Source organism: Microchirus variegatus (genome assembly GCF_963457635.1).
Source record: "Microchirus variegatus genome assembly, chromosome: 3".
Classification (NCBI taxonomy): domain Eukaryota; kingdom Metazoa; phylum Chordata; class Actinopteri; order Pleuronectiformes; family Soleidae; genus Microchirus; species Microchirus variegatus.
The window spans coordinates 37,864,088-37,878,338 of NC_139804.1; the positions used below are offsets into that span (position 1 = coordinate 37,864,088).

A 14,251-nucleotide genomic window follows, 5' to 3' on the forward strand; every position below is an offset into this window, starting at 1 on the left:
GGAGTTGAAGACCAGCAGGAGACGTGACGACCTGGAGCGGAGATGAACGGGTAAGTATCTTTTTAGGTAAGTACAGCGAGAGAGCTAGCAGCATGTCGTTACCCATGTAAGTTAGAGAACGATCTGACACCGGTGAGGAGAAATGGCTCCGCCTTTAAGCCCCGCTGATTATTCATCTGGTGCAGGTGAGGAGGAGCCGCGCAGGTGCAAGTGATCACCGGTGTCTGGGAACTGGGTCAGCCACGCCCCCTGCAGAGTCAGAGGAGAGGGGAAAGAGCAGCAGCCACAAAAAACAACACTAATAATAAAATTGAGGAGAAGGTGCAGGTGGAATCGTGACACATGTAACACAATAATAATAAAAGAGTCAATCATTTCTCTTAGTTGCTGTGGCCGTTTATGATCCAATCAGCAACATATCAGAGCAGCAGTCAAATGTAGAATAATCTGAGAAAATAGTCTACATGATAAGATAATAAATAATAATAATAATAATAATACATTTAAAAATGGGGGACATAGGTGACCAATTGACCTAATCCCCATATTGCATGTTGTTGGACTGTGACCCCCCCCCCGCCCCCACACACGGGGAGAACATGCATACTCCATACAGAAAGGCCCTTGTTCTGACCGGGGCTCAAACCTGGGTCTTCTTGCTGCAAAAGCAAGATTGCGTGATGTTTTTTTTGGCTCCACATAACAAATATATCAATTAAAACTAGGCAATTTAGGCTTGTAGAAGTTGGAGAAATATCTTTCGACATTTTTTGACATTTTATGGGCCGAATTATTAAGAGATGTATGATATTAACTGCTTAAAGCTCTTTTCTTTTTCTTTTTTTCAAATTCTCTTGATCCTCACACTGTTTTGTCCAAAGTGGAACTGAAAACGTGCATTTTGTTTCAGTGCAAGAAAAACTTTTTCATCCCTGAGGCCATAAAGGAGAGGACTCAAGCATCTTGGAGTGAGATTAAACAATATGTAATTGAAGAACCTGACATTTATAAATAGCTTTAAATCAATCTGAAGTGCAGCAGTCTCTATGAACGGACACCACAGCTGGATGAGACAGAAAAGGAGGTGAAAGCCGTGAAGAGTCACTCTTCTGAGCGCTCTCCTTGAAGACTTGTTATTCTCTCCTGATGCAGCTTTTTTGGCAGCTTTCATGATCTTAATGTAGGAGAAGATGATGGTGGCAGACATGACGAAAAAGTACAACTGATACACAGATAATTTAGCGTTGTCCTGCCATCGGAGATACACAAACGTGTTCATGGAGCATATCCTGTGCTCGTAGTACAAGCTGCTGGGAGCTGATGCAAAGAAGATGGAGAGGATGAGAATCAACGGTACAGAGCTGAGGCCGTGAATGATGAGGACGCAGTGCAGAGCTCTGCGGGATGTGCACAGCTCTCCGTGGCGCAGGGGCATGCAAATGGCCACATAGCACTCCAGCGTCATGGCTGTGAGAGTCAAAGGTGTGACAAAAGTGTACACAACCACAACAATATAGACTGGAACACACAGGACAATAGGCATCTTGACTTGAGAGAAGCTAAAGATGAACATAACATCAGTAATGAATAAAATCAAGGTATCAGACAATAGAGTCACAGTGAATAAGATGTATCGCATGGTTGTGTAGAAGTAGACCTTTGACAAAAGGGTCACAATGAGCGACACGTTGATGCACAGAAAAATCAACACCAGCAACTGCACGATGTAAAAACGTTCACCCAAAGTGTGGCCACTGACAAAGGAGCTGTTATCTGCCATAAATGTACTGTTCATATGAAATGTTTCAGGCAAAAATTAGATATAATACCTTCTAATATCATCAAAGTAAGAAGGCAGCCCACGTTGACTCCGGTGTTAAGCTTATTTAAAGTTATACGAGCATAGATTGAGTACAGCTAAATCCTCAGACTGTGGGTGAAGACGTTCATTTACAGTGACTCACGGCATCATTGCTCCTCATTTTATGTTTTTATCACCCATGAACAACAACAGTTGTCAAGTCTCTAGAGTGAACACAGTAAACACAGAGTGTTCAGTAGGTTTGAGTACCGTTCATAATTGAACCGATACAGTACCAGTATCGGTATCTGGACTTTGGTACCGGTACCAAACGGTACCTTATTTTGGTACTTTTAAAATGTATTTCAGTTGCAAAACAAAGTCTACACTTCTCAGTTTCAGTTTTTTTTATTAAGAAGATTTAAGAACAGTAAATAAACATAAATAAATGGGTTAGTGAGAAATATAGAACATTTAGGACCATGTCAACAACAACAACAAGATCTCTCTCTTCCACAACCAAAGCTTCTTTGCCTGCCCTTTGGATGGCCCTGCCTAGAATTTTGAGCGCCATCTGCGTCTTACTTTCAACCGCTTTCAGCTCGCCATTATTGCTGTCATGCTCTCGTAGGCTGGGATGCAATGTCCCAGACATTTTAAGTACTGAAATTTGGCAGCGATTCTTTAAAAGTGAACCAATACCTACGCAAACTGGTACCAAGTACAAAAAGTACCGGCTGTCGGTACCCAGCCCTAGTGTTCAGAGATTATTCTGTCCAGGTTAGGCACGTAACTAACATTTTTAGACTCTGAAATTAGTTTTCAGGTTGGTTACTCTGTGCATCAAGAGGTCAAGTCACCTTGGACATAAAGTGAGACAGTCTTCCGAGCAGATAATTCTTAGTGCACAGCTTAAACTGTAATTTTTGTTTTCAATCAGCCTAAAAGGGCACATGTCACCCCTTTGTTCATTGAGCTACCCATAGCCACCCGTATCTAATTCAAATCACTGATGCGATCCTGCAAAGTGCTTCCTGGGTCTGGGTGTGCTTAAATGCTCTCATAATAGATTACGTTACCCCTCGACTACTCCATTCATCAGAGGATTGTTGCTGGCAGTGTCGACACCCTGCACAAGACAATCAGGACTCTTTTCATGTGTACTGAGCGCTACCAGAACAGGGGAGTTCTTGTCTTTCTTCAAGAAGCTCTTCAAAACCCAGCTCTTGCAAGAGCATCTTATGTTCAAGCACCTACTCTGACACCCCCCCCCCCTCCCCCCAGCACTTGGATCCACCTCTGCACACTCACCCTCTATCAGTCCACTATTTCTATCTAGTGGAGTTCTTTCTTAGGGGAGTTCTTTTGGAAGTTGCTTTGGATAACAGTGTCTGCTAAATGCTTAAATGTAAAGTAAATTTACTTTTTTGTATAAGTTAGGCTTCTCAATGTTAGCCCCTTAACCCCACTGACCTTTCACAGCACCCACAGCATCACATTTACACAGGTTACATCAAACAAAAACAGACAACAAGCTTGACAAGAGAAAAAGCTTTTTCAACAGATGTCATTTTATGACAAATTGGCCCATGAATTTCAGTCAGTAGTAGTCAAAATCCTACAACACAACAAAACAGAAGACACATTAATTCAAGTAGCATCAAGGCTAAATTTCAGCCCATTATAACAGTTCTATAATCTGTTTATATCAGGTCTGTCAGTCATTTCCTAAAGCAGCAAACCAAATCTTAAGAATCACACAGTATATTAGATAGTGTTGTAGATGGTTGTGGTGTTTAATGGCAGTGTTACGACCTCCTACTTGATTTAATCGTCCATATTTAGAATTTCAAATGTAGCTGATTATCTAACAGAATAAAACAAGTCAATAATCAAAGCAACCATCACTTTCTGTCACACAAGCCAAAGGAGAGGCATTTTTTCAGTGCGTGGAGAAACATTTCATCCCTGAGGCCATAGATGAGAGGACTAAGACACCGCGGTGCAAGATTAAACATTATGTAGCAAAAAAAACGGACATGTTGTAAGTCAGTGAAATCAAGATGAATTAGACTGGACGTTATTAAAGGATACCAAAACTGGATGAGACAGAGGAGCAGCTGGAAAGCATGAAGAGTCACCGTCCTGAGTCCTTTCCTGGAGGATATTTTATCATCACCTGACGCATTTCTGGCCACATTCATTATTTTAACGTAGCACAACATGATGATGATACACATGATGAGGAAGTAGAACTGAAACACAGCTGACCTGAGGTGATCCTGCCATTGGTACAAAATAAAAGTCTCTACATAACACATCCTGTACTGATGGTAAAAGTCAAGAGTTGCTGAAGCAAAGAAGGTGATAAAAATGACAGCATAGGGCACAGAGCTGAGGCCGTGAATGATGAGGATGACGTGTACGGTGCTGCGTGTGGAGCACAGCTCCGCGTGACGTAGGGGCATACAAACGGCCACGTAGCGCTCCAGCGTCATCGCTGTGAGAGTCACCGGTGTGACAGTGAGGTACAAGACCACGATGATGCAGCTGATGCTGCACAACCAAACCTGCATGGTGACTCGAAAAATGTTAAAGATGAAAATAAAGTCGGACGCCAAGAACAAGAAACTGTCAGACAGTAACGTCACAGCAAAGAGGATGTAGCGAGAAGTTGTGTAGAAACACTGTGTTTTAAAGAAGGTGACGATCAGCAACAAGTTGATGCAGAGAAAAATCACCACCAGCACCTGCACAATAATGAACTTACTGTGCAGCTGCGCTAAAGTCTGACCAAACACTGAGTTGTTTGAATTCATATTAAAAACCTGTCTGTAGCACTTTAAAATAAAAGTTCAGATCCAGGTGTGTTGGTTTTCTGCAGGTTCTCCCGTTTCCTCCCACAGTCCAAAAACATGCTGATTAGTCACTGTGAGAGTGAAAGTGGATGGTTGTTTGTCTCTATGTGGTCCTGTGATGGACCGGTGACCTGTCCAAGTTGTACCCCACCTTTCAGCCTATGTCAGTTGGGGTTGGCACCAGCGACCCTGATGTGGAAGATTTAGCAGTAGAAGAATGGAAGTTCTGATGTGGAGGAGGTTTGTCCAGTAGATGCTACAGCTCTGTGCAGCCTTTCTGACACAGATGATGTAAATATAACACCAAGCAATGCAGTGATGTCATGATCCCTCATTGGCTGTCCACAGGTCAGGTGTTAAACACACACACACACACACCACCATTAAGTAACCGTTTACAGCTTCACAATTTTTCTTTTTTGAATGCGACGTCGCAATCTTACATCATCGCAAAACTATGCTGAATGCAAGTCTGAGTGAGGACAGGTTTTAAAACATGGCCTGTAGACCACATAAGGCCCTGGACTTTTACTTTAAGTGACTTATTTTCACTGTAAGAATTACTGACATCTCATGGTGACACAGCAGATTGCAGTAGACTGGGAACTGGGAGTTTAGACTCCGTTCACACATGTTCTTAGATTCATCACCATGTTCACAGATCAGAGAGCTGACATTGATGACATTCTACCAGCAATATTACATATAACTGACACCTGTCAGACATGTTCATAAAAGACAAATGTGTGGTGAAGCTCAATGAAGTTGTATGTTTAACATGGCAAAGGATTTAGAAATATATCATTTGAAACTAGGCACGTACAGGGAAAATGTCATTTTAAAGAAATCTTGTCAGCATTCATTTGTCAATTTTTCACCGGTTTAGATTTTTTTGGACTATTTTGACCAATGAATCAACTGTTAATTGATAAAATAACTATTGCTTATTGAACAAATGAATCAATAAACAGTAGAGGATTTAGGTTTGTAGAAGTTTGGGAAACATTTTTCAACATTTTTTGGACATTTTATGGCCCAAATAACTTCAAGATGATCAACAGATTTTTCTAATATGAAACTAACTGTAAGTTAAAGCTCTTTTCTTTTTCTTTTTTTCAAATTCTCTTGATCCTCACTCTGTTTTGTCCAAAGTGGAACTGAAAACATGCATTTTGTTTCAGTGCAAGAAAAACTTTTTCATCCCTGAGGCCATAAAGGAGAGGACTCAAGCATCTTGGAGTGAGATTAAACAATATGTAATTGAAGAACCTGACATTTATAAAAAGCTTTAAATCAATCTGAAGCACAGCAGTCTCTATGAACGGACACAACAGCTGGATGAGACAAAAAAGGAGGTGAAAACCATGAAGAGTCACTCTTCTGACTGCTCTTCTTGACGACTTGTTATTCTCTCCTGTTGCAGCTTTTTTGGCAGCTTTCATGATCTTAATGTAGGAGAAGATGATGGTGGCAGACATGACGAAAAAGTACAACTGATACACAGATAATTTAGCGTTGTCCTGCCATCGGAGATACACAAACATGTCCATGGCGCATATCCTGTGTTTGGAGTACAAGCTGCTGGGAGCTGATGCAAAGAAGATGGAGAGGATGAGAATCGACGGCACAGAGCTGAGGCCGTGAATGATGAGGACGCAGTGCAGAGCTCTGCGGGACGTGCACAGCTCTCCGTGGCGCAGGGGCATGCAAATGGCCACATAGCACTCCAGCGTCATGGCTGTGAGAGTCAAAGGTGTGACAAAAGTGTACACAACCACAACAATATAGACTGGAACACACAGGGCAATAGGCATCGTCATTGCATGATGAGCCAAGGTGTACAAAACGTCAGTCGTGACTAAAATCAAGGTATCAGACAATAGAGTCACAGTGAATAAGATGTATCGCATGGTTGTGTAGAAGTAGACCTTTGACAAAAGGGTCACAATGAGCGACACGTTGATGCACAGAAAAATCAACACCAGCAACTGCACGACATAAAAACGTTCACCCAATGCGTGGCCACTGACAAAGGAGCTGTTATCTGCCATAAATGTACTGTTCATATGAAATGTTTCAGGCAGAAATTAAATATAATACCTTCTAATATCAGCAAAGTAAGAAGGCAGCCCACGTTGACTCCGGCTAAATCCTCAGACTGTGCGTGAAGACGTTCATTTACAGTGACTCATGGCATCATTGCTCCTCATCTCATATTCTTATCACCCATGAACAACAAGAGTTGTCAAGTCTCTAGAGTGAACACAGTAAACACAGAGTGTTCAGAGATTATTCTGTCCGGGTTAGGAAGTTAACTCGACTCTGTGGAATTTGTTTCAGGGACATTTTGAATCCCATTTGTTTTTATATTCACTATATTTCTTGTATCACGATACTGCTAAGATTCTCTGGCACATCTTTAATATTAAAAGATCAACGTAAAGGTCAATGTAGAGTGAAGAGTTCCTCTTCTTCACACATTATGTTAGAAAAGTGTTAGTTACCAATGTGTAGTAAAGAATTATGGAATAAAAACTGAAAACAATTTTCCTTTGGCCGTCTGCTCAGGATGTTTTTGCCGTGTCTAAAAAATATGGCTAGATGACGCACAGGAGTCACAGTTAGCATAACGCCTCCTCTAACACAACAACAATATTAAAGCTAGTGCTGGGCACTTCAACGGCGTCAAGGTTAATGTATGACACTTTTCCATGACGACTGACTGGAAAAAGACCTGGCGAAATCATGGAAACGTGAGTCCGGATTGTTAAAAATGAACGCTAATGCTAAAATTTAAAAACAGAGGCACACATACGCAAGTACGCTGGTTATTTGTAGCTCTGCTCTTTCCGTTTGATAAACAGACCGATCCGATTCGACTGTATGCGCGATAACGGCGCTAAAGGAGCTAATGCAGCTAACCGAGCTGTAGTGATATGTGAATGTATGGGCCACCGTAGTGACACCCCTGTGATGTCATACGCACACGTCGAAATAAACCGGCAGTTCTATGAGTGCAACCTACATGGTAGTCACGCTTATTGCCTCCGTATATGACATGGTGTCAGAAGTGACTGATTTACCAACCGATAAGTGAGAATGGCAAAGTTAGGACCTCCTGAGAAGTTCGATTTCACCCGTCCTGGTGAATGGCCGATGTGGCGCCGTCGTTTTGATCGCTATCGAGTGGCAACGAAACTGGAACGTGACAGTGGCGAAGTGCAGGTGAACACTCTTCTCTATGCGATGGGAAAGGACGCAGAGGCTATCTACGACTCGTTTGTATTTGACACCTTCGAAGACGACGATGAAGTAAGGCCTGAAATGAACTATGACATAGTGATTGAAAAGTTTCACGAGCATTTTGTGCCGAAGAGGAATGTGATACACGAGCGGGCGTGCTTTCATAAGCGTGTTCAAAAGCCCGATGAGCCTGTAGAAGCTTTTATCAGAAGCTTGTATGAGTTAGCACAGTACTGCGAGTTTGAGAGGAACAAAGATGAGCAAATCAGGGATAGGCTCATGATTGGCATCTCTGACACAGAAGTTTCAGAGAAGTTGCAGTTAGAGTCAGAACTGTCGCTTGAGAAAGCTATTCAAATAACTCGTCAGAGTGAACAAATAAAACAGCAAAATGTGACTGCGTGTCGACTGCGCAGTGGATGCTATGAGACAGAGAAGATGGCAATCCAATGGAAGGGATGGCGGGAAAGATAGATCGCAGTGGCAGAGAAGAGACGACAGCTGTGAGTTTGCTTGTTCGCATTGCAACAGACGGCATGGGGACACACGCCCCTGCCCAGCTATAAATAAGAGATGCAACAAATGCAACAAATTAGGACACTTCCAAGCTGTTTGCCAAAGTAAAACACTAAAATAAGTGAACGTCACGTCTGACAGTATGGACTCAGAGTACAGTGAAGATGCCTTTTTTGTTGGTGCTGTGATGGAGATGACACCAAACGTGATTGAGCAGCCTGACCCTGAAAATGAGTGGCTCGTGGAGTTGGATGTGAATGGCAGTATCGTGAAATTTAAAATAGACACTGGTGCAGATATCACAGTAATGTCACAGACTGCTTTCAATAGACTAGCACAGTGCCCGCGATTGGTCATGACTGGGCCAAAACCTTGCATTACTAGACCAGGAGGTGAAGTACAATGTGTAGGCAGGTTCCTTTTTACAAGTCCATACAAGGGACAGCGTTATAAGTACTGGGTGACTGTCATAAAGGGGGCTCCAGCGTCATCGCTGTGAGAGTCACCGGTGTGACGATGAGGTACAAGACCACGATGATGCAGCTGATGCTGCACAACCAAACCTGCATGGTGACTCGAAAAATACTAAAGATGAAAATAAAGTCGGACACTAAGAACAAGGAACTGTCAGACAGTAACGTCACAGCAAATAGGATGTAGCGAGAAGTTGTGTAGAAACACTGTGTTTTAAAGAAGGTCACGATCAGCAACAAGTTGATGCAGAGAAAAATCACCACCAGCACCTGCACAATAATGAACTTACTGTGCAGCTGCGCTGAAGTCTGACCAAACACTGAGTTGTTTGAATTCATGTTGTTCTTTGAAAGAACTGTCAAAAAAGCCTGTAATAATTAAACTTCAGGTCCAGTGTGGAGCAAGTTTCTCCAGTGATGAGATGCTGTAGTTCTGTGCAGCTGAGTCTCCTGCTGAGCTCTGTGTAGCCTTTATGACACAGATAATGTAAATACAACATTGAGCAATGCAGTGTTGTCCTGATCCCTCATTGGCTCAGGTGTGTATAGGAAGATGAAAACCCTAACCCACAAATAATTAATCGTTCACTTTATTTTTTTTGTGATGTCGCAATGGTACATCATCACAAAAAACTCTACGCTGAACGCAACAACAACAACAACAAGTATGAGTGAAGATGGGTTTCAATGGCAAAGCCTGTGGACCACATGAGGTCCAAGAATTTTTACCTTGACCATCTTATTTTTTAAAGTCCAGTGTGCAATAATTAGTGATAGCTAATGAATAGACTACAAATTGCAGCAGATGAAGGACTCCACCTCCTCCTCCACTTTCCTGTTAGCAAAACCAGCATTGCGTTTGTAGACTATATGACGTTAAACTGCGACCACATTTGTGAAAATATCGCTACCGTCCTCAATAGCTATATAACATCAACTGTCGGAAAAAAACACAGAAAGAGCCACCGTCAACTATTGTTATATTGCCATTACTGTACACTTGTCACAGCAAAATTGAGTCACGTCAGAAAGCTGCAGCTTAGCTGCAAAACACTAGCTTGGTACATTTGTGGCTCAGGACCACATGTTTAAAATCTAGCTCTACGAAATGAGACACCCCTTAAAAACCGTGACATCTAATCAGGTAAACAGATGGAACAAGTGTGTGCCATAGATCCAATGTGCCATCATAAAACCACTCCCACTTGCTAACCAATGTTAGCAGTAACATTAGGATCTTCGGATACCGTCAAAATGGGAAAATGTTGTGTTCAGTGATTAAACAACATGATACCATGTTGAATTTCTGGCAAAAAACATGTTGCACCTTTCTGTTTGATTTTGATGACAGAATGTTAAATCTGCGACAAAAACTGTGAATATAACCACACTACAACTCAGCTTCATGGGAAAAGGAACCATTTAGCCTAAAGATCCTAGTTAAAATCTAGCCCTACAGAACGGGACATGCCATAACGCGTAAAACATGTTGTGCCCGCTTACTTGATTATGAATCATGGTCCTGAAGGGCTGTCCTATTTGTAGGGCTAGATTTTTAAAAACTAGCCCTTGCAGCTCAAAACCAAACTGAGTAACTAATGTTACCGTCATAAAGCTAACACTACTAGCATGTTATGTTCATGTCTTCACTGAGACAAAACTTGTTTGCAGGCTATTGTACATACCATAACCTTGTACCACTCATACTCCCAGCATTAAAGACATTTTCTGACATATTTCCACTTCACTGCAGACAAACATGATGGCTTCTGTCCATTATATAACAATAGGGTTTTTACTTTTGTTTTGTATAATTGTATGTCAAGAGAATTTTAGGGTTGCAACTAACAGAGATGGGGAATCAAGACTTGACCTCAAAAGAAGTGGGACCTGACCTGGACTTGAGGACAGTATTTAATCATATCAGTAGGTTTCAGTAGCATGTTGGTTACTCTGTGGACAGATGCTGTACTCTGCATCAACAGGAAGCTAGCTCAGACTTAGCGTGAGACAGTCTTACGAGCAGCAAAAATAATCACTGCTCAGCTGTTCTTCTTTTACTCCAGGTGAGTTTCAAAGTGAACAATCACAGTTCTTTTACACTGTGCAACTCAGGTTCAATTTGTTTCAGCCTGTTAAATGTAAGAAAATAAGGAGGCTAACTGTCGCTAGTCTCCAAGGTTAACTGACACCATCCTCAGGGGCTAATTTAGCTAACTGGGCTGGTCATATTAGCTGTGTCATCTTACTGTGTGTTATTATCTCATTCATTATTACTGTCAAATAAAAATAAGTAAAGTACCAGTCCTCGTATGTTTGCACAATGGTTGGTGTGTTATCTTATAATACAAATCTTTTCCACAAACTATAAAAAAAATTAACAAATGATGAGTTATAACCAGTTAGTTCCACAAACATACATGTATGATCTGGTTTACACTGAAACCAAAATGTTGCCAAAATAGTTAATGATGATAAATTATGAATCAATTAATCAGCGCTGCCCTGTTGCTGTATGTTGGGAATTCAAACTTGTTTTGTCATCTCCAAGTAACAAGTGTCACGTGGCAAAGTAAAGTACTTTGAGTATAATTTAGGCTCCTTATTTTGAGCCCCAAAGCCCCCTGACCTTTCACAGCACCTCATCCCTCTGACACACATTACATCAAACACAAAGAGACAAGCTCGACAAGAAATTTGCTTTTCTCAATATAAGTAGTTTAACTATAAATTGGCCCTTGAATTTCAGTCAATAGTCGACAAAAGCATACAACATGACAAAACAGAATACAGATTAATACTATTGGCATAGAGGTTAAATTTCAGTCCATTATAAAAGTTGTATAATCTGTTTATATCGTTATATATCTAGTTAAGTAGATGGTGGTGGTGTTTAATGGCAATTTTACGACTTGATTTAATTGTCCATGTATGGTTGTTTCAAATGCAGCTGATTATCTAACAAAATATAACGGCAAATAAATGACAGTCGCGAACATGAAAACATTTAAATGTTTTTATTTTCTGTCACACAAGCCACAGGAGAGGCATTTTTTCAGTGCGTGGAGAAACATTTCATCCCTGAGGCCATAAATGAGAGGACTAAGACATCGCGGTGAAAGATTAAACACTATGTAGCTGAAAAACCGGACATGTTCAAAGGCAATAAAATCAATATTACTCAGAGTGGACGTTATTAAAGGATACCAAAACTGGATGAGACAGAGGAGAAGCTGGAAAGCATGAAGAGTCACCGTCCTGAGTCCTTTCCTCGATATTTTATCATCTCCTGACGCGGTTCTGGCTACTGTCATTATTTTAACGTAGCAAAACATGATGATGATACACATGATGAGGAAGTAGAACTGAAACACAGCTGACCTGAGGTGATCCTGCCATTTATACAAAATTAAAATCTCCACAGAGCATACCCTATATTGATAGTAAAAGTGAAGAGATGCTAAAGCAAAGAAGGTGAAAAGAACAATGACATAGGGCACAGAGCTGAGGCCATGAATGATGAGGATGACGTGTACGGTGCTGCGTGTGGAGCACAGCTCTGCGTGACGTAGGGGCATACAAACGGCCACGTAGCGCTCCAGCGTCATCGCTGTGAGAGTCACCGGTGTGACGATGAGGTACAAGAGCACACTGATGCAGATGAAGCCGCACAACGAAACCCACATGGTGACTCGAAAAACGGCAAAGATGAAGAGAAGGTCGGACACTACGAACAAGAAACTGTCAGACAATAACATCACAGCAAAGAGGATGTAGCGAGAAGTTGTGTAGAAACACTGGTTTTTAAAGAAGGTCACGATCAGCAACAAGTTGATGCAGAGAAAAATCACCACCAGCACCTGCACGAAAATGAACTTACTGTGCAGCTGCACTAAAGTCTGACCAAACACTGAGTTGTTTGAATTCATATTGTTCTTTGAGAGAACTGTCAAAAAGTGTCTGTAATAATAAAACTTCAGATCCTGTGTGGAGCAGGTTTCTCCAGTGATGAGATGCTGTAGTTCTGTGCATCTACGTCTCCTGCTGAGCTCTGTGCAGCCTTTCTGACACAGATGATTACTTCACATACCAGAATCATCTGAATATAACACCAAACAATCGAGTGTTGTCAATGTCCCTCATTGGCTGTTCACAGGTCAGATGTTGTTACCATTCATTTCTGTTTACAGCCTCACAAGTTTTGTGATGTCGCAATCTTACATCATCACAACACTTTGCTGAACAGAACAAGTTTGAGTGAGGACAGGCTTCACGACATGGCCTAGGGACCACATAAAGCATAAAAACATAACATTGGGTGACTTATTTTGAAAGTCCACTGTGCAAGAATTAGGGACATCAACATTACATAACATGTCATTAAGCAGACTCGCGACCTACAATAAGTGCATTTCAACATTTGTGTACAAACAAGAGCAAGAGTAAGAGTAAGTGCTTCAAATAAGCCAAACTATAAAGTGCTACTCATAATGCGAAGTACACTCTTAGAAATAAAAATGCTAAGTAGAACCATATAAGGTTCTTCGGCTTGTCCTCATAGGATAACCCTTTTTGGCTCCAGGTAGAACCTTTTTATAAAGGATCCACCTGGGACCCTTTTGGAGAGTTCCACCAAGAACCCTTTTAAAACTCTTTATTCAGGAAAGGGGTTTTAAGGGGTTCTCTGGATCAAAATGGTTCTTACTGGAACCCTTAGTGTTACCAAGAACCCTTGAAAAACCCTTTCTTTGGGCTTAGACACAACGTGCACTGGCTCGGGTTGGGCTTGATTTTTTGGGCCCGATCTAAGCTCTAGTGCCAACTACAGGGGTATCACACTCCTCAGCCTCCCGGGTAAGATCTTTTCGGGGGTCCTGGACAGGAGTTTGTTGGATAGTCAAACCACGGATCCAGGAGGAACAGGGTGGTTTTCGTCCTGGTCGTGGAACGGTGGATCAGCTCTATCCTCTTGGCAGGGTCCTGGAGGCTGCATGGGAGTTCGCCCAACCGGTCTACATGTGATTTGTGGATTCGGAAAAGGCGTTCGATCGTGTCCCTCGGGGCCCCTGTGGAGAGTGCTCCAGGAGTATGGGGTTCCGAAACCCTTGGTAAGGGCCATTCGGTCCCTTTACGACCGGTGCCAGGGCTTGGTCCACATTGACGGCAGTAAGTTGGACCCGTTCTTTGGTGGGAGTTGGACTCTGCCAAGGTTGCCCTTTGTCACCGATTCTGTTCATAAGCTTTATGGACAGAATTTCTAAACGCAGCCAGGGCGTTGAGGGAGTCCGGTTTAGTGAGCTCAGGATTGGGTCTCTGTTCTGTGCAGATGATGTAGTCCTGTTTTCCCATTTGAGAATCAG

At 42.0% G+C, this 14,251-nt stretch overlaps 3 protein-coding genes across 3 annotated transcripts; all 3 read right to left on the bottom strand.

The window, feature by feature from the left end:
- Nucleotides 1-844: 844 nt before the first annotated feature.
- On the bottom strand, nt 845-4,620 carry LOC310925175 (odorant receptor 131-2-like; the record flags this gene model as incomplete). Its single annotated transcript, XM_083887049.1, has 2 exons — nt 845-1,447; nt 4,282-4,620. 2 exons carry the CDS (start codon nt 4,618-4,620, stop codon nt 845-847), a joined length of 942 nt encoding a protein of 313 aa, XP_083743175.1.
- A 1,154-nt stretch (nt 4,621-5,774) lies between these two features.
- Nucleotides 5,775-9,230, bottom strand: LOC310925176 (odorant receptor 131-2-like; the record flags this gene model as incomplete). The annotated part of the gene is made up of 2 exons (XM_083887050.1): nt 5,775-6,397; nt 8,912-9,230. The coding sequence occupies 2 exons, from the start codon at nt 9,228-9,230 to the stop codon at nt 5,775-5,777; spliced, it is 942 nt and encodes a 313-aa protein (XP_083743176.1).
- A 2,678-nt stretch (nt 9,231-11,908) lies between these two features.
- On the bottom strand, nt 11,909-12,820 carry LOC310925177 (odorant receptor 131-2-like; the record flags this gene model as incomplete). Its single annotated transcript, XM_083887051.1, has 1 exon — nt 11,909-12,820. One exon carries the CDS (start codon nt 12,818-12,820, stop codon nt 11,909-11,911), a length of 912 nt encoding a protein of 303 aa, XP_083743177.1.
- Between the last annotated feature and the right edge of the window lie 1,431 nt (nt 12,821-14,251).